Genomic DNA, 23,912 nt, shown 5'->3' on the forward strand with positions numbered 1-23,912 from the left:
CCCAAGGCAGTCCTCGTCTCTCCCAGCAAGGTAAATCCTGTAGAGGTCCATTTCCGACGCCTCGACAGCACGAGACACAGTGGGACTCCCAGACTGTGGGTTAATGGCCGAGGCTCCAGATGCATGGGTGCAGAGTGCAGGGTTTTGAGTGAGCGAAGGGCCCCTCCATCCAGTATCTCCAGTCCACTTGATCCACTTAATTTTATCTGAAGCTAGTTTCCTCTTCAAAACCTCCCCGGGCACAGGAAATGCAGAAATGAAAACTAAAGTATCACAGATTTGGAGATGATTATGAATTTTATTACGTTGTCTGCACTGAAACTTCCTTATTTGTGTTATTATAGCTGTGGCCTCTGACAAAATTAACACTGACATCATATATTGCCAGAAACTGGAAACAAGTTCTCATCCAAGACTGTGAAACCTGGCAACCCCTCCTGTTTATTTTAATAAACAGCATAACCATTATCATTCTTTTAGAAATCAGAAATAGAAATCAGTAGGCGTTTAGGCATTTAACCCCAAACCTGCGGTTGTTAAATTAAATTGATTTGCCACGCGTTTCATTATGTCAATGATGACATTTGCGACCTTTGTACGTGTTACGGTCAAAATGACGTCATCAGTTTGTTATTAGCACAAGGCCGCTGTTGTTGAGAAACGTTATTATTGTATTTACTTTGTACTGTTGCCTCTTTGCTGATGATGATGTTGGTAATACAAGCACGTCCACATAAATAAAATCAACTTGGAAACATATGAAACGAAATGAAAATATGAAAATACAATGTCTGGTCGCTATGTCCTCCGGTCAACAGGTGGCAGTATGGCACACTTTCCCGGCAGTCAGTGTGCTCAAAGAAGTCCGAAGAAATAAGGATGCCTGCATACATTGTGGACCAGCTGTGAAATTGATATCTTAATATTCCACAACCAGAGGACGTTTGTTTAAAAAAAATCAGTAAATCGGGGTTTTAAAAGGTTGGTTCGGAATATTCTTAAGTGCAAAGTACTCGGCGTTACTGCACTGCTTTGGTTAATTGCTTTAGCCTTAGCTTAGCACACTAGCTAGCTTTTAAACAGTGGTACTTCGCTTAGTTGCATATCTTGTGTTTTGTTTTCATCCAAAATTACGGTCTGACGTGGTCATAGTTAGTTTTTCATTTTATTGCTTTCATCCCAGTCTTGTGTAAAAACTGGGCGTTGGAAGTGCAGGGTACACTGCTGTGCATTAAAATATTTAGGCTTTTAAAGGCTGATTATGCTATCGTTATATTTTTTTCAGCCTAGATGGTCCTCCTCTGTGCAACTTCGCCATGGACGAGGGGAGCCTTGAAGCTGCTATTCAGACCTACAGCGCCCAGCTGCAGCAGGTGGAGAACGCCCTGTCTGCTGGCCTGGATGCGTCCGATCAGTCGGACCTGCTGAGGCTGAAGGAAGACCTCCGTCAGCTCATCGAGCTGACGCAGTCCAGCCTCCTGTCAGTGAGGAAGAGCCAGCTGCTGGCCAGTCTAGAAGGAGTCGACCTTCATGCACAGATCTCCGCCGGCGAAGCTGCACAGACACGGACGCAGGAGGGTGGACTGGATGAGGAATATGCTGCTTTCTATTCTGAAGTAGCTGGTTTTTCTGGTGCCAATGGTGCACCATTAAATTCCGACCAACTGTCTGCTCCTGAGGCACAGGAGGATGAGGAAGGAGGCGATGACGACAATGACTATGAGGAGGAGGAAGAAGATGCACTCAGCGGCACCAGAGTACGGGCACCGTACCGGACTTCTTGGGGAACTTTAGAGTATCACAATGCGATGGTGGTTGGCACAGAACCACCAGATGGGGACGGCGTGGAGGCACAAGTGAGAGTACTGTATATTCACCCTACACACAGGTCAATGAAGCCATGTCCATTCTTCTTGGAGGACAAATGCAGATTCATGGACAATTGCAGGTATTGACCTTCATATATGGAGTGATGGTTACTTAACAGAACATGTCTTTGCTGGATTCTCCAAACCAAGGAAGGTTTTATAAAAAGCACCCTTGCACTGGCACACTTGACCAAATGAACATACCGGCGAGTTTGGATTCGTTTATATAAGTCACAGATAAATTTGTCGTGTATGATTGCTTTTTAGGGTAAATTTGGACGGTATGAATGTTTCCATCTAATGTCCTACCAAAAATCGGTTCCTTGACTTCCTTGACTCCTTTTCCACCTTTAAACTTTCACGGCACTGTTAAGCATTCCTCTCTCACCCTCAGTGTCCACGTGTCCTCCTCCTAGGTTCTCCCATGGCGAGGTGGTGTGTGCATCCGAGCTCAGAGACTTCCTTGAAACAGACATCAGCAATTTACAGGAGGGCTCTTCCTGCCTGGCCAAACATGAGGATGGCATTTGGTACCCGGCCAAAATAACAGGTGAGTATCTGGCATGTTTTACTCACTGCACTTTCTCATATTATTCAACTTTTTTTTTTCCCCATTACTTAATTATTGGTTCTCCTTTATCACATCAAGAGCTTAGCAATGGTTATTACACCATCAAGTTTGACTCCCTGCTGCTGAAGGAAGCAGTTGTGGAGGCTGATTGTATAATCCCCCCCATGAGGCAGGACGATATACCCTCGTCTGAATCAGATTCGGACGACACTGGAGAGGAATTTGAAGCCTACGCTAAAGGTACCTGTTGGAATTGTAATGATCACTGGCAGTGATTGCAATGCTTTGTTAAGCAGCTTGAATTACATATTACACCAAGAGTCTTATGGATTGTGCCTGAACGGTGTGTGTGTGTGTGTGTGTGTGTACAGTGGTCGACTCCAGGACAGAGGCAGAGTGGAACCCAGCCAGCAGCACACAATTCGGGGCCTGGGAAGTGCACACAAGAGGCATTGGCTCCAAGCTCATGCTGAAAATGGGCTATGAATTTGGGAAGGGTAAGACATGTTTGTATGTGTGTGTCATGAATGAGAAGAGTGTCCAATAAACGATTATGAATGATCATGGAGGAGTTGATTATTTTACCACATTATTTGCTTTAAAACAAATTATCAAAGAGAGAGATCAAATCAAATCTGATCTCATTTGCTCAACAGATAGTGAGATTATTTGTCTTGCACATATGAACTTTGTAGATCGTCATAGCAACATGTGCATGGATGTTTGCAATTGTCCATAGGTAGAGCTGTAATTGGGCCTTGAATTCGACCAGACAAGTACAGTTTGATTAACATTTTTTAAAAGCTTGAAGTGAAGTGATTGTCTATGTGATACACTGCAGTTATACACAACAAACTGTGTTCTCTGCTTCCACAACTTCCCTGTATAAGTGCTGCATGGATGACCTGTGTTCTATACAGGCCTGGGCAAATCTCTCGAGGGCCGGGTGGAGCCGGTGCAGGCTGTGGTTCTGCCCAAAGGCAATTCTCTGGACCAGTGTGCGGAGCTGACCGTGAGAAAGACCCAGCAGGCCATCGCCAGCTCCCAGCCTGGTGGCAAGAAGAAAGCCAAAAGGAAGCGCATCTCCACAGCCGGGGGGCGACCCACTGTGTTTGATTTCCTGAACGACAAGCTCGGTGACTGTAAGGCCACCGCAGTCACTGCTCTGGTTCAACGGAAGCCGGGGGAGGATGCTTACCGGGGCTGCAAGACCACAAAGAGGTCCCTGAACGTCCAGCTTTTCCAGGCCACAGAAAGAGTGATGCAGACAGAGAGAGAGATCAAGCAGATCACGGAGTCACTGGCCAGACGCAACGGACGGTAGGTCACGCACTCGCAGCCACACTCACGGTTTTGTTGAGTAACATCAGCTCTGTATTTTATGTGCTGGAAGTGGTGGATGAGGTCATTGTCCCCCCCCCCCCCCCCAAAGTGTTTTTACACACTCATTGAGGTAAAGAGGATAGAGTCTGTGATTGAGAACTTCCCACAGTTTTGTTGTCAGGGGAAATTAAATAGTGCTTTCCTTTTTAATACGTGCAGATCGGTGCTTTCATTTCCTTATTTTTTTTTTAGATCAGAATTCTTATCCCCAAATGATTCATATGATGTCAGACACTTCATGCAATGAGTGTAATAAAAATTGCCAAGAACCGTTGTAATTTGGAGTTGGTGCAGACATGACTTTTCCAACATCAGGATGTCGACTCACTGGATGATTTTGGGTTGCGGCTCAGTATCTGCCTGGTGGGGGACGTGTGACTTCATGCAGTCAGCAGTCGATGTCAGTAACTAATCTGTGTTGGGTGTGCGCCGCCACCACTGTAGTCTCTGGTCAAACACATCAGAGGGTCCAGTAACTAGGAGTAGTTGTGTTTAAAACAGAAGTTACAGATGAATTTAGTCTCCTGGAAGAATTCAATTCCTCATCCATCATTTTATAATTTTCTGACGTTTCCTTGAAATACAAAAAAAAAAACCCATTAGAGTACCAGCATTTCCACCCAGATGTGCTAACCTGCCCCAAGTTCCAGGTTCACCAGTGTTAAACTGGGCAGATCGTACAGGACGATGGAACAAGAAAGCTTCTGTTTCTTTTTTCCTTCCAGGGATGCGGCGATGATCAGCCACCTGGAGGAAAAACTCACCTCAGCCCAGAAACGTCTGACACAGCTGAAGGCCCAGGAGCGATCCATCCAGAGAGAGCAGAGGAAAGCAGACACCCACAAGAAAATGACCGAATTCTGACGCTCCTTCAGTTGCGGTCGAGCACAGGACTGATTAACAGACACTGGTCGGAGTGTCCACGCAAATTCCACGCTTGTGTCTCATTGGTTTATTAGGGTTGTTTTGTTTGCATGTTCACCGTGAGAGTCACGGTCACAACTGTATTCTAAATGGACTTGGGTAAGATTTATTTTATTGAGTTCATTCGGAACATTGGCAAGGTATCTGGGATTTCCCCCAGTGTGGCGATCTTGGACCGGCACCCTGTTTTCTGCCAAATCCATGCTATTACATCTCAAGAGATTAGAATAGTCCATAAAAGGTCAGATCACTTGTTTTTCATAATTTAATTCACCCCAACTGAGAATTGATGCATTAGTAAATACACTTTTAATAATTGGAAAGGCTTCATGCTCCTTGCATGTACATTATCAATGCCACATTTTTATTTAATTTTTCTTGACCCATTACCAGTCTGTCTATCCATTGTGTGGCTGTAGCCTTATTTTGCTCATATTTTCCATAATAATTTGCATTTGAGCTGTGAATTCATTAAATGAAAGTATTAGAGTTCTTCATTGGTGTAATTTTTTTCTGATTTTCATTGATTGTGCCAGAATTTACAGCCCACAGTTATCATTATTCTGGCAACGACATTCATACAAACATTTACATTTATTCCATTTGGCAGATGCCCTTATCCAGAGAGGCTTACAAACATTTTTTCATGTTGCCATCAATGAACCTATCAGTTCTGGTTCACTAGGACCAACTATAAATAAAATTATTTTATTTCACTCTGTTGTAGTTTTTCTTGCATAAAAGTCAGATTATAAGAACGTTACAAGTTAGTCTAAGTATTCTCTAAAGAGGAAGGTGTTAAGCTGTCATTTGAAAATACTCAGCAACTGTGCTGTTCTGACCTCGAGGGGAAGTTCATTCCATCACCGAGGGGCCAAGACAGAGAAGAGTCTAGATGAGCATTTTCTGCGTACCTTCAGCGGTGGTGGGACCAGGCGAGCAGTACTGGAGGGTCGTGCGAGGTACTGGGAGCCAGTGGAGGGTGTGTAGCAGTGGGGTGGTGTGGGAGAATTTGGGAAGGTTGAAGATCAGTCATGCTGCTGCATTTTGTATTAGTTGTTTAGATCGGACGGTATTCAGAGGTAGACCTGCAAGAAGGGGCAAAGTCTGAGACCGATAAGCTGCTGGTTTCCACTGGACACAACAGGTCACAACAATGGCTGGAGATAAAGACCTTATTAATGAATCTAATGAGAGATTATCTATCATGCAGCAAGTGTCTCATTGAAGTGTGGCAAAAAAAAGTCCAGTATTATGTTATTTCTTTTGCTGAGATACCCCCACACTGACACACACAGTATTGTTCAAAATAATAACAGTGCAATGTGACTAACCAGAATAATTCAGGTTTTTAGTATATTTTTTATTGCTACATGGTTACCATGCAACAAGTTACCAGTAGGTGCAGTAGAATCTCAGACAACAAACAAGACCCAGCATTCATGATATGCACACTCTTAAGGCTGTCAGTTGAAAGGGGTGTGTTAAAAAAAAAAAACAGAAGTCTGCCGTTGACTGTACAAACGCAAAAATATATTGTACAATATATTTGCTTCTAGGATTTAGCAAACCTGTGAATCACTAAACTAATATTTTGTTGTATGACCACCGTTTTTATAGATGCGGTTTGGAGTCAACCAACTTATGGCACCTTTCAGCTGTTATTCCATTCCATGATTCTTTAACAACATTCCACAATTCAGTTACATTTCTTGGTTTTGCTTCAGAAACAGCATTTTTGATATCACCCCACAGGTTCTTGGTTGGATTAAGGTCCATAACATTAATTTTGTTGGTTTGGAACCAAGACTTTGCACGTTTACTAGTGTGTTTGGGGTCATTGTCTTTTTGAAACACCCATTTCAAGGGCATGACCTCAAGTATTTTGACATATGCAAACTGATCCATGATTCCTAGTATGCGATAAATAAGCCCAACACCATAGTAAGAGAAACATGCCCATATCATGCACCACCATGCTTCACTGTCTTCACTGTGTACTGTGGATTCAGAGTTTGGAGATTCCATTGCACCTACTGGTAACTTGTTTGCCATGTAGCAATAAAAATATACTAAAAACCTGGATTATTCTGGTTAGTTGCACAGCACTGCTATTATTTTGAAAATACTGTATACACACGCACACACAGACATTTGATAAACTGAACCTATGAGGCCCTCTTCTGGATGAATGTGGAAAGTCTGGAGAGGAGGACAGCACACTAGTGTAAGAAATGTATGATTTATGCCAACTGCAGAGGCCATTTCAGCTTGGCCTAAGGTGAACAATCTTGGAATAAACTGTCCAACGCAACCTCAGGAATCAAACTGGCCATTGAACAATACAGCCCAGGATATCATCTACCACCTCAATCCTGACCAACCACATGGGCCTCTGTGGCACTGCTTCCGTGTATCTTTAGTGATTTCTTGCTGTTTATGATAATAACTGGGTAGTAGCCTAGTGGGTAAGACATACACCTATGAACCAGAAGACCCCGGTTACAAACCCCACTTACTACCATTGTGTCCCTGAGCAAGACACTTAACCCTGATTGTCTCCAGGGGGACTGTCCCTGTAACTAATGACTAAGGCGCTCTGGATAAGGGTGTCTGATAAATACTGTAAATGTCAGGACCATACCTTTAGTGACAGCTGAGCCCCCCCTAGTGGTGAATATAAGAACAGTCAGTCAATCAGGAGCGACCATACTAATATTGCATATTTTAGCCCAAGACGTCTGCACATTCACAGTTAAGTTAAATGACCTTTATTTTACAAATATGGGTATTGCTAGCACTCAGTCCAGCAACAATTTCCATGAGTAAATATTAAATATACAGTATGATACAAAACCTACATTTTCACACACATAACCTTATTAAGGATCACAACAAAAAAACCAAAAGGCCAGCAACATGTCTATTTTTAGAAAAAGAACGAAAAAATTCAGTTGGTCCTTGTGAAGAACCCACTGAGAGCACTTTTAAGTGAAACATATGGGGGGGGGTGGGGGGGGGGGGGGGTGGAAAAGAACACTTGGTGTTAAGACATATAAATAAATGCCCAGAACTGTGTCAAGTCTATTAAACAGGTCTTTTTGTGCAAGGCATCGACTCGAGTTACCCCGCGTCGGGCAATCCCATCAAATACTACAAGACCCAATCCAATTGCACAAACTCCACGGACCAACGCAGCACATGCTGAAACAGTATCTGTTGCCATGGGTCCGTCAGGATTACGTGAACATAAAGAGGTCCCTTTAAACAAAACACACTTCATAATGACATGCTTAATACAGTAGGCCATTATTGGCAATTAATTAATAAGACCTAACCTTTGGTGGTAAAGATGGTATAATGTATGTAAAAAAAAAAAAATAAATAAAAAAAAAAGGTTTCATGAGACAAAACCACCAAAGGATATTCCTTTTTATTCCCACGGAATCTTGACAGGGCGACACCTTCTCCAAACATCCTGTTCACTGCTCACCTTGCCTCATTATGAATGTTAACATAATGGTGGGGAAACATAGGAAGTAACAACCTCAGGGCTGCAACCTTGTAATAACTGTGTACAGTGCCTTCTCAACTAAACGATGGGAATGAGCACCAAAGTCATATAATACCAGCTGAATTTTGCAAAAATTGAAGCAATAGTGGTAAGAAAAATTTGCAAGAACCTTACAGTAGCAACAACTTCATCTCATGAAACATATTCAGACGTGAACTTACCCTATGGCTGAAATCATTTCATCTCATGAAACATATTCAGACATACAGCCAGCCCATGTGTCTGATTCACATTTATGGATGCGTGTTTGAAAATTACATATAACTAAAACATAAAAGCATCTGTACTTTGCAATTTAACAAAGAACCACTTCACCCTATGAGCACCTATCATTTAAATATTACAAGGAATTGAAATAATGAGACAGAATGAGGAATAATAAAATTACCTGTCTATCCATTACGTAAACTGAATATTGCACTTGATGTACTTCATGATGCACCAGAAAAAAAACGACTTGATTGAGACTCACCGAATTAGATGAGAAAAGTTTCCAAAACTAGAAACACTGATGGGTCGTCTGAGGCAAACCGAGGATTTGCAATAAATAAGCCCTAAGATCATAAAGCTTTGGTCATGCACAGAAACAACAGTAATCATTCAGATTAGTACTTCCCTTTAAGTAAACAGAAGCACAGCAAACGAAGAGGGAGACAAATGAGTGATAATGCTAAACACCAAAAAAAAAAAAAAGACTGGTTTAAACAAGTCAAATTCTACACCCACTTACTTAAACAACATCCTTGGCGAATCCAAGTTGCAGCAACGAAACCACATCCTCCTGTGTAACTAGGGGGACTGTGATTGCACACTTCATTCTGTTTTCCCACCCGACTAAATGGCTGTAGCTGGCAAAAAAAAAAAAAAGAAAAATGGAATCACACCTTAGTTTGTTTGAAGAAATGCAGAGAGAAGGCCACTGAGGCTGTGGGCAAAATAAAACAAGAAGGAAAGGGATGCAATCAAGGAAATGGTGGAACGAACACCCCTTCATCACTACGGCGACTGTAACTGGGGACGACGGATGCCATCAGATCAGGAGAAGTGGACGGCTGCAGACTTCACATGCGTTGGAGGCGGCGCGCACTAGCGGCTGCCCTCCTGGTTTGATGCAAGAGCAATTAATCCGCTGGTTCTGGGTTTAGAAAACAGGGGGAGGTGCCGTGGATGAAAAGGGGAGCACCCGTGAACGTGTTGCTTTGTTCGTAAACGTCTCTTTGCGTACACAGAATGCTGCTGGGAAGGCATCAGGACGAAGACGGCGAGAGGGCAGCGGGAGTTGTGGGAGAGGGAACGGTCGACGCAAGGTTATACGTAGAGTTGGGCGACGGCGCCTGTGTCGGGGAGTGCCGAGACGGGCAGCCCGGCCGGGTGCTGGGGGAGTGGAGGCCGGCTTCAGCGGTGGTGGGCGAGTCCAGACTGACCTCGTCCCCTTCTTCAGAGTCCCAGACCTCGCTCTGGAGGTAATCAGCAAAGAGGGCTTTGGCCCGCTGCAATATCCGTCCAAGGTTGTGTCGGCGTACCAGGCGGTCGAAGTGCATGGCCAGTTCGTTGTAATCTAAACTGTTCTTGACTATGTGGTCCCGGTGCTCCAGTAGAATTGAGAGGCACAGAAACAGCATGAAGGGATTACCTTTGCCGAACTCCTGAGGCGGCGGTAGGGAACAGGGTTTAATTGTGCCGCTCTCCAGTTTGTTGGAGTTTGGAGAGTTCATCACGCTGCTGGAGGCTTTGGAGCTCGGTGAGGGGAGGTTACTGGAAAAAGGCTTAGGAAGGGAAGTAGACTTTCCGAAGGACAGGACAGGAGAAGAAAGCAACGAGCGATTCTGAGGGCATGACAAAGATGGCGACAATACGGTAGGCTTTCCAGTGAGAGTAGATGGGGAATTGGCCTTGTTTCCATGAGATGTTGAAGGCGAGGAGGCCAATCTCGCAGAGGTTTTCTCTGGTGATGCTGGTGTCCCATTAGTTAATGTGGACAAATGGCATTTTGAAGGTGCCGGTTCTGGAGACATCCCCCTCCAGGTGGGCTGGCTGGAACCATTTATCCAGCTGGGTAGGTGAGGAGGTAAAGGAGAAGCTGGAGACGCAGCCTCTCCACTGGGTGAAATCCTCGCCTCCATTTCTGAAGTCTTCGCTTGGCTCCGGATGAGGGGCTCCCTCTCGCTAGGGTCTTCCTCGCTTTCTTCTGTAGACTGCCGTGCAGGAAGGAGGGACGATGGCACATGAGGGGATTGAAATTCCATCGGTGAAACTGCAGATTCTTTGTCCCCCATGTCAAAACTGTCATCATTCCGAGCACTGTAGTATTTAAACTCACCAAAACTGGGCTGCTTCTCAAAAGGAGGGACAGGTTCGCCATTGTTCTTAACCCCATAATCACGAGGTAAACACCCTGCATCATATTTAGATTTTTCTTCAACGGTGACCTTCCTTTCTCCATCCGCTTCTTCTCTTGAGGGCCTCAGCATGTGACGTTTCCGTTGCCTCAACTTTTGCTCTTCTTCCTTCTCCTCACTCACTGCCATTCCACACCCTTGCTCGAAGTTCAAGGGTTTCTCTGACTCAAGGGGTGGCCCAACCAGCTCCACCTCTGTTTCAGGTGGGTCAGGGGGAAGAGAACTCCAGGTAACTTCCAGCATCCGTAAAGCATCGTCGAAGGCAAACTCTCTTTTAAGCTCCAAAAGTAGCCATCGGTAGCAAAAGAAGAGGTCATCGGCTCCTCGCGAAACCAAGTAGGCATAAAACTCAGGGTCAGAATACTGCAAGAGCAGTTTAAGGTGTTGGAACTTCACTGACATTAGTTGACCATCCGGCCGGAAATTGCCCTCTAGTCTTTTCATGATGCCACAGAAGCAGATGAATGCATGAGCTTCATTGTCCATTACAGCAAGGATTGGCGAAGCGATGTCACTCATTCCTTGACAGTATGACACCTATGGATAAAGAAGCAGGAACATCAAAGTAATTAGTAGCCTCGGGACTGATGCTTTTTCATACACCATTAATTTGCAAACATAAGCTTAGACTTTATGTTGCAAAGGCTTTTCTGTATCAGACACTTGAGGTACAATCACCAACGGGGTATGGTGGTGGTAGTAGCCCAGGTAACACACTCTCCTATGAACCGGAAGACCAAAAAGTCACAAGTTGAAACCCTGTTTAACTTGTGGGTATTGCTAGCACTCAGTGCACTTGCTAGCACTAGCACTTAATTATTGTTTGTTAACTCTGCATAATGCAAAAAAATGTATTCGGTGTATTTATACAATGTATACACAACACTGACAGACGGTGCCAAATTCAACATTTGCACACTGCTGCACACTGCTCACTCAGGGTGATGGGTTAAATGCAGAGGACAAATTTCACTGTGTGCACCGTGTGCTGTGCTTGCTGTTTATCACAATGACAATGACTTCACTTTCACTCCCATGGTGATTGTATGTCAGCCTCTGACCAAAACTCTAAGTAGCTATGTAATGGTCAGGTTATATTTCGTGTCCTCTGCTTTTAACCATCACCCTTGGTGAGTAGTGTGTGGGGACGGTGCTTTGCTCAGTCTATTTTTGTCCTATTTGAACTCATGCTGGTAACATGAATACAACGTTAACATAACTGTGACAAATGCAGACCTGCGGATGGGTGATTGCAAAGGTGGTCAGCAGGTCAGTGAGGGCGGTGAGATGGGGACTGTCCTCAGAACCAGCATAGTACGGATGAGCCCGGTCTGTTCTGAGCACGTCTTTCAGCACATTTCCCCTGATGAACTCCAGATCTTCGGAGCTGGCCCTGGCAGTCCATTCCCTTTTCAGCTGGTCATACTCTCGAGTCTTTTTCTTCATGTAGTCCATTCTCTCCTGACCAGTTAGCCCATCAGGATACACGTTGAGGAGGTATCGCCATACTACCTGAGAGGGTGACCAAAGAAAAGCAAAATGCAATGAAAAAAGAAATCGTTGCAAGAAAAGCAGTAGGTCTACTGTACTAAATATACAAAATTTTGCTAAAATAAAAGTAGAAGTGTGCAAAGTGTGCAAAGTGGGAAACTGACCTCTCCACTTAAACCAAACAATGCTGCTTATAGCAGTGCTTTTACGCCACATAGAAGCTAAACCTAAACTATTTTGCCCATTGTTTTTGTCTTTGTAGTTGCCATTCAAACACTCATATTTAATAGTAATAAAGTGGCTAAAAAGTGTGTGGACATTCCTAAGTCTGTCATTCTATTGATCTTGCATTAGCATTTGCAAATACACAAAAAAAAACAAAAAAAAAAAACACACAAATTGTGCCTTACTCCAGTCCTTGGTAAATGTACACGGTGAATTTATGTTCACAACTATTTCCATGTTCCTTCTGATTTATCAAGACTGTTTGCCTCTTGCATACTTTCCGCAATGACGGCTCCACCCCTCCGTGGTAAATGCGCAGTCGCAGCTCCTCTGGCCGTGTCAGCTGGCCCTGGCCGTTGAGATAGCTGTGGAATTCAGCATCGCTCAGTGGTGGCTTGAAAGGCTTCACCTCCTCACCATACGACCAACTCAAAGCCTGCTGGACCCTGGACAGCGTCCGACCCATCTGGAGTTCGAGGCAGAGTGAGGCGTTAAAAAAACCACAACAGCAAGTGGGTGAGCTGTGACATCCATAAACATGCGACGAATGTTGAACCTGACTGAACGCAGCAGAGAAAGGCTGGTAAAACATCTGGCTGACAGGGTGAAGAACATCATCAGTAACCTGGGAGAGGAGGGACTGTGTGAAGGGAAGAGCTGCAGCTGCCAGCGACCGCTTCTCCCCAGAGAGCTGATCAGAACCGATGACATCTTTTGGGCTGATAATGTCCCAGTCCTCCAGGACAGGACCTAGCAGGCAGGCAGGCAGGCAGGCAGGCAGGCAGGCAGGCAGGCAGACAAACAGCAAGACCGCCAAATCAGCTGTTAAGAACCGAGAAACACCTAAACACAGCTACAATCAAGAAAAAAAGGAGAGTCTGCTCACTGTCTTCGGACGGCTTAATGTCCATCTTGAGTTGCAGGTACGGTTTAGCAGCGCTGACAAACGCAGCGTCCAAATCCCAGTCGGAGAGCAAGGAGAGGTACACCTCCACTCCTCCACGATCCCGAGAGAGGTAACTAATACCAAAATTTCGTTTGCTGAAGAGAAACAGCGGAACGCAGACCCACACGACAGTCAGTTTTAATTTGCTGCGGCAGCAAAACAAAAAACAAACAAAAAAACTGCCTTTTGTACAAACCCGTTCAGTTCAAAGGCTCGTATGAGAATGTGCTGCAGCACTTCCAGCGATGTAATCTGTGGATCAACAGCGAAAGAGCGAAACTCTACTGGCAGCGCTCCCTCGCATTTCTGAAAAACAGAGATGAATAATGTTAGTGTTACGCGTTCTAAAAATCTTTTTTTTTTTTTTTTTTTTTAAAGTCAGTAAATGAATATCACAAGCATCTTAAGGTCATCTTAAGCATCCAAGGCCATAAAAGACATAAATTAGGGAGAGAACATCATGCAAACATCATTTCTGCTTTAAACAATAACACTGTACAATAACACAGATTACAGTGTTTACTTTTCTGTGCTTTTATCAATAAAGATAAACGTTCAAAAGTTAATGTATTGATTCTTATTTTGCAGATAAGGAACGAAAGATGCTAAAAAAAAGAGAAACCGATACAATACAAACCACCGAGAGCTATTTTGTTAGCATAAGAAAAAAGGCCAAACATTTATCAAATACTGATTTAGCTAAAGAGCTTATGGGTGAATTGCCTTATTTTCATAAAAAGACGTAATGTGCGTAGAGAAAGAGACTCTATTCTCAATTTTTTGCAATACAATAGTATTCTCCATCTGTAGAATTTTTCTTGAAGAGATCACTCATATGCGAGATACACATGTATATATAAGGCAAATAGTAACACTAAAACAATAATCTTTAAGGTAAAAAAAAAACCATATATATATTATTCTGTAACAATATTATTCTATGGCCTAACGACGAAAAAAAATTATCTAATGTAATAATTAACAGGGCAGGTGACGTCGGGTGATGTTGTCATGATGCTGCTGTCCAAAATGTACTCGTTTCACAACGACGGTGACATGCTGAAATAAAAAACGTAGTAGAATTTAAAATTTCCCAGTGACTGCGTCCAATAATAACCAGACAGCTTGAAGCCGGTGAAAGAAATTTAAAGACCAAACCCCCACACATATACACACACACACACACAAAACAGCAACGACATGCAGCCTAATGTTAGCTAGTCCGAAAGCCGGCGACAGCATCTCCACATCATTTCTCACCTTGACTTTGACACGCACAACCCCCCTCTCCTCGTCGGCCGCCATGGCGGGGAGTCCGCTCGGAAATGGCCGCGGCAGTCCAAAACTCGATCACGGCGCCATTAGAGAGGAGCAAGACGCGAACGTCCGCGGCGGGTAGCCGCTTTTTTTTCTGCCCCAAGTCAACGCTTTGTCTGGTACGGCGAAAACGTCGCAATCGGAGAGGTTTACTTCCTGTACTGCCAACCAGGCTATCTTTCAAAATAAGAGCCCCGGTGATCGCGATCTTTATTAGAAGTTTGTGTCCGGTGGAGGGGGGGTAAAGTGACCGTTTTATGTGACTTATTTAGAACCCAGATTGTTTATTACATGATTAATGCGCTTAATTATTATTAATTAGATTTTTAATGTGGACATTACTGCATAATTTAATGTTCTGCTTATTATCTTTTTGATAGTAATATTTAAAATACAATGAACACTGAAGCATATGCCAGTGTCATTGACCAATGTTTTGAATTTGCTTACGCTGGCGTACTTTCCTTGTTTCAGTTTTAGACTTTTATTTTGATGTCTTGCTTGTGCGTGCTCGTTGTTGTTTTTTTTTCTGTGCGTGTTTGGATGCCCATGCTGGCTGATGACGGCAGCGCACATGACGTCATTCGTTTGCACTGAATTGCTTTTGGGAACATTTGTGCGTCCCATCTGGCTCCTGCAGTTCCTCGATGCAATGAATGCGGTTCAGAAAGGCTCACATTCACAGCATCACCAGTCCTTTTAAATGCACTGGTTTAGAACTGCCCATTATTTATGATTTAAAAACGATCCGTGTGACGTGAGTCGCTCTAAAACCAAACTATCGTTCAATATTAACCGTTCACATGTACATGGTACATGACAAAATTTGCTGAAGTTTATCAGAAATTAGGAGACACGTTTACATTACGTGAGGTTTTTTAATGTCTCAGAAAGAAAAATTCCTGTAAAAAGTCTTGGTGAATTTACACCCCTACATGCAGAACGGTTCAAATGGCTGAACATCACAAGGTGGAAAGTAAAATTCGAAACGAAATCTTAACTTCTGGTAACTTCTCCATCAGTTAATGGATGCATAGTTTAAAACAGATTTAAATATTCCAGAGAAACAATAATCTGTATAGATGTTATATAAAACAGATTATTTGTGGTGGTAATACTGAATACTGAAACAGCAATCCTCTACAACTAATACAGAATGCAGCAACGTGGCTGGCGTTTAGCCTTCCCAATTCCCCCCCCGCAATGCGCCAATGTTGAAGTTGTGTAGTGATTTCACATGGATTACACAGCAGCGCAGCACCACGGTTGCACACATTGAAATTGTCCTCTGAATTAAACTGTCATCACCATGATTGAGCAGTGGGCAGCCATGACAGGCGCACGGGAGCAGTGTGTGGTTGACGGGGCTTTGCTAGTGGCACCTAAGTGGGCACCTCGGCAGATCGGGGGATTCAACCAGCAACCTTCTAATTACGGGGCTGCTCCTTAACCGCTAGGCACCACTGCCCAACCACGCCGCTCCCATCAGATTCAAAATATGAAGCGCCTAAAAGCCAGGGAAGCACCAATCCTACCTTCAGAGCCTTTATTATATTGTTTATAATGCACCTCAAATCTCAGTATTCTCAAGTATTCTAAAGGTACAAGGAAAAAACACTAATTCTGTATCGTCTCTAGACTATTCTCTGGCCCAAGGTGGTGGAAGAAATTCCCCTCGAGGTAGAAAACAGCACCGTGCGTTCAAATGGCAGCTTAAGGGTCTTTCCTCCTAGGCTAACTTACGTTATGTAGAAAGAAAACTACAACAGAGTCCTGGTGAACCAGAAATAACTTCACTGTAACCTGAAAGTACGTTGTAAGTCGCTTTGGGCAAATACAGTACATGAAATACCATACATCATATCAAAAGCTTACCCTCAATTCACAAGCAAAAGAATATTTTGTTATTTTATCCTACCCGAGGGTTGAATGTAGTCGAAAAACCCTAAACGTTGGTCTTCTTCGCTCATTTCAGTAGGTGGCAGTACAATCCAAATGCCATGTTTTGAAATGCAAGGAGCGCAGAAACCCGTAAAAACCCAGTGAACTCTGACAAACTGGAAGGCTTTGTTTGAGTGGACCTGTTCTCATGGCTTCTGGTATGCGCATGTCAAGGGAAGCAGGTCAGGGAGGGATCGGAAGGGATGTGGGCTCAGACCTCCACTGTTCGGTGGAGTCGTAGGTGAATGCCAGGAGTGTAAGGTCAGGGTTAAGCAGTCTTAGTAGTGCTAGAGCTGGGCAACAAACAGCTATTATTTCTTTTCAGAAGACTCTGTTTTTTGTGCACTTGAAAAGAGGATAGGTCTCACGGAGGGATGTTCTTGTCCCCTGTTTCAAACAGGCTAATCCAATCTGCACCAAAAGGCTTTTGTCTTTCATGTTCAACTGTAGCTGTGGTTTAAACGCTTCTTGACTGGGGTTTTGGACATTTCTACTCGACATTATTACAACAATGAAATGGTACCCTACCAATGCTTACACGGACAGCAAAAAATATAATATATGTGTTTTTATGGTTTACTGTCTGTTTTTATGCTTTATTGTATCACTTCTCTGTCATGGCTGGCCTACATTGTGCATTTGATCCTTGGCTTATTTCTGAAGCTGCCTTAATGACTTACTCTGGTTTTTGTAATAAGTTTAAGCCTGTTACACATAACTGAGTTTGATCTATAAGCCAGGAGTCAAGGATGCCCAGTGAAATGTGTCAAAGGCATCACCCTACAATTTTGTCTTAAAGGAAAGGAGAAGAATTGGACGACTAGGTCTTTTACGTTTTTTTGGACCAGGTCTTTGTCGTGCACCGGAGAATATGCAAGTGTGTGCACATGCATCTGATGCACTGAACTCTGCTACTTTGCCCTTGATGCACTCTGACTTGGCCCGACAGACAATTCAGATTCCGGTGATCCAAGCACGCCTCTCTGTTGGCCCCAGAATCTCCCATCATTCAGTTGTCAGAAACCCCGGCCAGACAATACAATGTGGGGCGAGGTGAAATACTGGTGTTTTCAAAGCGATGGACCCAGACTCTAATAACATTTTTTAGTTCCACTTCTGCAACCTTGCTTCTGAGCACAGGACCGGTGCAACAGGACCGTCTTTTCCCAACCTGTCACCTCATACATGATGAAGTGTTACAGAAGGAGATCAATGGCAAGTTGTAACTCCTTCTCCATAGCAGCATATATTAAAATGTGCATGAATGGGGTTTCTGAAGATGACTGTAAGTGTGACACTGATTTAAGACCATATAATGCATCTTCCAGTTCTCTGCAGGAAACAAGTACTGAAGAGTGACATCCACATGTTGCATTCAAGTTGGTTCAGTTCCATTTAAAACCAGTATGTGTACATATCTCATGTAATGTATCATATTTGAATATTCTAATTGTTCAACTTTTCAGAAATGTCAGTAGTTGGTTTGTAATGAATTATTTAATTTTACCTTTTGGAATAAGATTACATGGTGTTAATAAAAAGTTGATATTTTAAAAAGTAGATATATGTCTTCAGGTTTATCTTTCTCTTTAGTCTGTAATATATGGGAGCAAAATATTGCAATTACACACTTAAAGAACAGAATTGGAAAAAATACAGTCAATGGTGTCATTCTTCCATGTGTCTGTCTTTTTCTTGTAGTTGATGTATAATGAAGGTGTCTCTGCCCTGGGTGTTTGGCAGTTCTGGAAGCTGCAAGGTAAGAATGTGCCCTTGTGGAGTAAGGGCGCTCTGTCTAAACCCAGACGAGTGATGTCATATTACTGGAGGTCGGATTGTTTCTGGCGTGATCGTCTGGAGCGCATCCTTCCAGTCCTTGCTTCCCTGAAGACAGGTCTGCTCTGCTTCACTGGCACTCCAACTAGTAAATCTCTCTCATTTCATCTCGGTGCTGCTCACAAGTTTTTGAATAAGGTTTTCGGATGATCTCTTTCCTGTGAGACAGATAAATAAACTGTTCTGATTTTATTTATCTTCACCATAATACTGTAAAATTACATTTATAAAAAGGAGAATCCAACAGATCAATCAATGTCTGCCAGTTCTAATACACTACAGCTAAAACAACTTTATAACGCAATGAGAAGGTTTCACATGGTGTCAGTTTCTTTGCTGCATGTGAACTGCTTTTGAACTCTATAATTGTATTGTTTTATTATTATTTTTAGTATTCTAAAAAACTAATATATATCTGGGGTTACCTAATAGTAATTTTTCATGGCACTAAATAAAAAAAAATCATATGAGAGTTTTCTGGTCATATTAGTTTATATATCTTATATATTAGCTTGTATGTCTTTTAGCAGTATAGCACATAGGGATTTTTTAATAGAACTTTCACATCAAATTGTCTTGGATTCCTAAGAAACACACCATCTGTTAATTTAAGTAGTTAATGCATTCATAACATGGATTTTATTGTATGTCAGTGTCAATATACACACATGCGTAAAAACCAAATCTTTTTGGAATGATATCTGCTGATTTTACAGAGTGATTACAGTAAGCATCAGCCGTTCCACAAGTTCCAGTAAATGATGGGGATCCGAGCAGAACCTTCGCCATCCCTTATGGGCTTCCTGGGCGGCCACATTGCTCAGTAAATTTGTTTTCTGGCAGCCAAGACTAAGTTTGCTCTGTGCTGACATGAAAAACCGCCTATTGCAAGGCAGGCCCGACAGTGCTAAAGAGCATAGCTAGAAAGGAGAGAGAGAGTGGAAGGGAGGGCCAAATAATACAGATTTACGCTTCACTGACCTCCTCTCACTCATATTTTTTCTGTTTATCCTCCAGTTCTCACACAATAGCCCTTCATCATGCAGCAGTGTTAGATTCCACCTGTTTTGTGGAAAAATCAGCAACGTTCAGGCCCTGGCATTCTGTTGTGGATGTTAGTCAACCACTTCTTCATGCACATTTTCACTTGGTGCTTGGCAAAAATACGTTGGAAACTCTTCAGCACCTCGGAAATAGGCCACGCATGTTGGTTTGAGGCACGTTTTTTTCTCATTCTATAAGTGTTCACAGCTTTAGAGCAACTTCCATCAATCGATTCATCCATCCACCCAACTATCCATCACTTATTCCTATCTGCAGAGAGGTAGACGTAGGTTGAAAACTATGACAGCAGGATAATGGGCCCATGTAGCATCAACCCATCAAAAAGTGCACCAGTTTCTTTCGGTTTCACAGCAACTTGCATTCATTACTAGAAACATCCACTGCTATGGTGCATCCTTGTGAATGGGCGCATCATCGACGCAGTAGTGCAGGAAGTATTAGCATATGTCCTGTCAAGCACATTTACATTTATGCATTTAGCAGACGCCGTTAAAGTGTCCTGCGCAGTGACACAATGGTGATAAGCGGGATTTGAGCCTGTGACCTTGTCGCCTGGTTCATGGATGAGTGCTTTATGCACTAGGCTACTACTAACTCTATCTGATGGGTTTTCACCAAAAGACTGATAAATTCAACCACAATACACTTCCAGCTTTGTGCACCTGATAACATACTGACCATTTTGCACATCTCTGCATTTTTTTTTTTGCATATTACTGCTTATTTTGCACATTTTTCTTGTCTTGTGTGTCCTGTTTGAAATATCCAACATATCCCCTTACAAGCATCCTACAAAATGTTGTCCAGTTATGTCCTGTTTGACCTGTTCATTGTACAGAAAAGTTTTACTTTTCTCATATAGAATCTGTACAGTATTTAAGTTTTAGTTAGTATAGTTTAGTTTAGTGTATATATACATATATATTTTTCTTTCTTTTATGATAGCATGTTACGTTCCTGGACGTATGCTCCCACGTGTTCTGTGTGGCTGGCTGTGTTTTTGTGTCCTGTCTCTTTTAGGTTGACTTTGAGGGAGGAGTTAAAGCCTACCAGCTCCACCTACCATCTGCCCATTGGTCATCTCCGCCTATATAAAGAGACTTCGGATGGTGTTCGGGAGGTCCCCAGGTTCTGCTAGGCCCTTACTCTTTTGGGGGGGGTCCCCAGGGTCCACGGAGATATGCAAGGAGATCTCATTCGTGTGTCTTGTTGCTTTGTGTGATAGACCCCTTTGTTGTTAGCCTGTCAGCTTTATGTAGGGTGGTAGTAGCCTAGTGGTTAAGACGCTCGCCTGTGAACCAGAAGACCCAGGTTCAAATCCCACTTACTACCATTGTGTCCCTGAGCAAGACACTTAACCCTAAGTTGCTCCAGGGAAACTGTCCCTATAACTATTGATTGTAAGTCGCTCTGGATAAGGGCGTCTGATAAATGCTGTAAAATGTAAATGTGCCCTTTTCATTGACTTTTGTGCGTGTTTGAGTTATCCCTGCTGAAAATTCCTTCCTTTAGGCTGTACTGATGTTGGGTAGCTGTGCTGAGTCCACTGTTTTATTGTACCTGTTAGCTCACTGGAAATAAAAGCACTGTTTGTATGCTTTGTTTGGTTGTGTGTGTAACAGTGGACATCCTCCTCTCCACACCCTTGTCGTGTTTCTTAGACTTAGGAACGTGACATTGCTCTATGGGGGGTCTGTGTGGGGGTCAATACACGGTATACCGTTTATAAGCTGTAACTTATTTACAGTGAGCCGGAAAATACACACAGTCCCTGTCAGGTTTTTTTTTAACATTGTTTATTACATGAACGTTTGCATTTTTTGCTCCTGTAAGTATTCAACGTGTGGAATTTATCATCTCCACTTTCTTCAGAAGTTCAATCGTTCTGCAATGCTGTAACATGTTATATTACCTGTCAACATTTTCCACTGCTTTTGATGTATGAGAACAGAAGTATTAAATATGTGACAGATCTGGCATGGCTGTGTCTGTTGCTAATTTTAAGTGCTGCACAAGGGCCCATTGTAAGTGCATGCAGAGCTATGATGTTGACTTATGTTGTAAGTGTCTGAAATCTGAGAGGAATATCTAGATTTTTGCAGTGATTGTACTGTCACTTTAAAAGGCAAATGCTAAAATATTTATACTCAGCAAACAAAAATGAACAGATTATTGGCTGTGGCTTGGATTAAAACAAAGGTACACTTAACAGCCTAGAAAAAAGCTTTCCTATTTTCACAAAATTGATGGAAAAATGAATCGCAAAAACAATATTACTTATGAACAATCTTAGCATTAAAAATTAAACCCTTTTGCATCATTATCAACATTACTAATCAAGAAGTTCTATAGAGTTCTTTGTATTGTTTCTTTTCATTTTAAAATAATTTTATATATTGTTAGTAAGTTGCTAAAATTTTAGTAATTTATTATTTGCTGATGGATTTTTGCACATATTTGTCCTTTTCCTTTCATTGCTTTGATTATGTCTGCCTTTGAAGTTAAAGGTGCCTCAGACCTCTGACCTCTGAAAGAACAGCAGTGCTCATGCGACGAGACCTTCAAGTGAACTGTGACCCAAGCGAAGGAGAGTTTTTGTGTTGACCCATGGGGATGTGTTGCCCTTTGATGTAGCCTCACCTTAACTGGCATGCTGGCCAGTCGAACCTCGGTCTGAAATACATTTTGGAAATTGTGTTACTAATAAAACTGCAATGTGTTCAAGCAGCATTTTCAAGCAGCATGCTGGTCACGCTCCTGATGTTTGCACATTTATGTTCAAGATTTTTAACACTGAGCTTTAGCCTAAAGCTCATCACTTACCAGAGTTTTCTTCCTTGCAATCCATCGTAACATGAAGGGTCTTGATTTAAATAAATAATTTACAAGTTGCATGTGTATTGACACGTCCAAGTGCCCACTACTGTGCAGACCATGGAGCGGCTGCTGTAATGTCTGGAGACTCCTTCTGTCAACAATGTAGAGGTTTTGACTGGACGTGATGTGAGAACCTCTTTGTTCTGTTCATGGGTCTCCAGCACTTTTTGTTTGAAAAAAGAGAGAAGCCCATGCTGTCTGAACACCTGTGTTATGCTTAATGTCCTGACAGGCTAGAGACTTGATCATGACACACACTTGCTGCATCCAGCTCATTAAAATTGGTTCTGCTGTGGCAGGAGTCAGCCATCTGAGAACGCAAGGGGTTTATTTTTATGCCGTCCTCTTCATTTTGCCTCTTCTGCGGGTGTCTAGACATGCACTGGCCCCCGTGTGGCCATAACATTCCAAATGTTCTGTCAAAACACCCAGACCAGCCCAGGGACTGCACACAAGGGAGGTTTCAGCTAGTCCTCCCAGTCACATATGTCACTTACATAAAAATATTACGTTACACAGAATATTTTGCACAAATGTCCTATGCCAATACACACAGCAGTGCACAGTGGCTTATGCACATTATGACATGGATGCCCTACATCTAATCATCTAATCACGACACCCTCCAATTATTATTTCAAAACAATCCTTTCTGTCAAATGATTATGAAATAAAACCCTGTACCAATTATATTGCTATCCCTCTGTTACTGTCAAGCAATATTAGTGGAACCAAATAGAATTTATCAGGTTGGAAATGGGTATCTCCTGCCTGAAGGCATTAACTAATATATCTCTCACAACAACTTATTGGTTGCTGGGTGGGTACCTACCAAATGGGCGGAGCACCATAGGGGGCACACAACTGTCACTCACAGACAAAGCTGAACCAACCATGGAGGTGTGATGCCACAGCACTACCCAACACACCCCATTATTGAAGATCCGGATGCTACTTCAGTATTCTTTGTTATGAATAATATTCATCTAGATAGTTTTTATGAGAGTGAATCCAGGTTAATTCTTCACATCCTAGAGTTAATTTATTAATGCAAAAATGTGTTTCTTTATTCCATACATGAAAAGTGCTGATACCTAGAATAACATGTATATGCATGAGACACAAATACGTTTTTCACAGACAGATGGGTTCATGGTGAGGCCATGACTAATGCCGAATGAGATCATCATGCTCCGGCAGCGCCCCCCGTTTTCACAGTAAACGGCGTAATGGTGATAAATGGGTGTTTTGCGCTATAAATGCATGGGCCAGAGTATTTGCCAAGTGATAAAACGTCAGCGTGAAGAGCACATCTCCCCGCTTAAGAGCTTGTAGTAGCACCCGACAGGAATTTCACACAGCTCGTGGGGCCGCAGAAGCCGGGCCAATGTGTGCAGCATATGATCCTGTCAGCTCTGTGACAAATTTGTGTGGAACAAAGCTATAGCACATTAGTGTTCACATGAAGTTCAACCATTTTTTCAGGCTCTTTGCA

At 42.8% G+C, this 23,912-nt stretch overlaps 2 protein-coding genes across 9 annotated transcripts in view; one reads left to right on the forward strand and one right to left on the reverse strand.

The window, feature by feature from the left end:
• Positions 1–853: 853 nt before the first annotated feature.
• LOC114798404 (zinc finger CCCH-type with G patch domain-containing protein-like) lies at positions 854–5,426 on the forward strand. Its single transcript, XM_028994087.1, has 7 exons — positions 854–981; positions 1,286–1,948; positions 2,285–2,418; positions 2,518–2,679; positions 2,811–2,936; positions 3,360–3,759; positions 4,548–5,426. The coding sequence occupies exons 2-7, from the start codon at positions 1,317–1,319 to the stop codon at positions 4,684–4,686; spliced, it is 1,593 nt and encodes a 530-aa protein (XP_028849920.1). The 5' UTR covers positions 854–981; positions 1,286–1,316; the 3' UTR covers positions 4,687–5,426.
• Positions 5,427–5,775: 349 nt separating this feature from the next.
• The window catches only part of LOC114797825 (TBC1 domain family member 25-like), a 31,831-nt gene continuing 13,694 nt past the window's right edge, over positions 5,776–23,912 (reverse strand). Inside the window, exons 1-8 of one of the 8 annotated variants that reach the window (XM_028993015.1) lie at positions 14,642–14,849; positions 13,578–13,687; positions 13,322–13,476; positions 12,713–13,185; positions 11,956–12,231; positions 9,051–11,256; positions 8,793–8,874; positions 5,797–5,834 (exon numbers count right to left, since the gene is read on the reverse strand). In XM_028993015.1, coding sequence (XP_028848848.1) covers positions 9,568–11,256; positions 11,956–12,231; positions 12,713–13,185; positions 13,322–13,476; positions 13,578–13,687; positions 14,642–14,686 — 2,748 coding nt within the window. In that variant the 5' untranslated portion in view covers positions 14,687–14,849 and the 3' untranslated portion in view covers positions 5,797–5,834; positions 8,793–8,874; positions 9,051–9,567. Of the gene's footprint in view, positions 5,835–7,167; positions 8,875–9,050; positions 11,257–11,955; positions 12,232–12,712; positions 13,186–13,321; positions 13,477–13,577; positions 13,688–14,641; positions 14,850–23,912 lie in introns of those variants that run through there. The other 7 variants (XM_028993014.1, XM_028993019.1, XM_028993020.1 and 4 more) reach the window with 7 other exon arrangements.

This window comes from Denticeps clupeoides, chromosome 10 (genome assembly GCF_900700375.1).
Source record: "Denticeps clupeoides chromosome 10, fDenClu1.1, whole genome shotgun sequence".
NCBI lineage: Eukaryota > Metazoa > Chordata > Actinopteri > Clupeiformes > Denticipitidae > Denticeps > Denticeps clupeoides.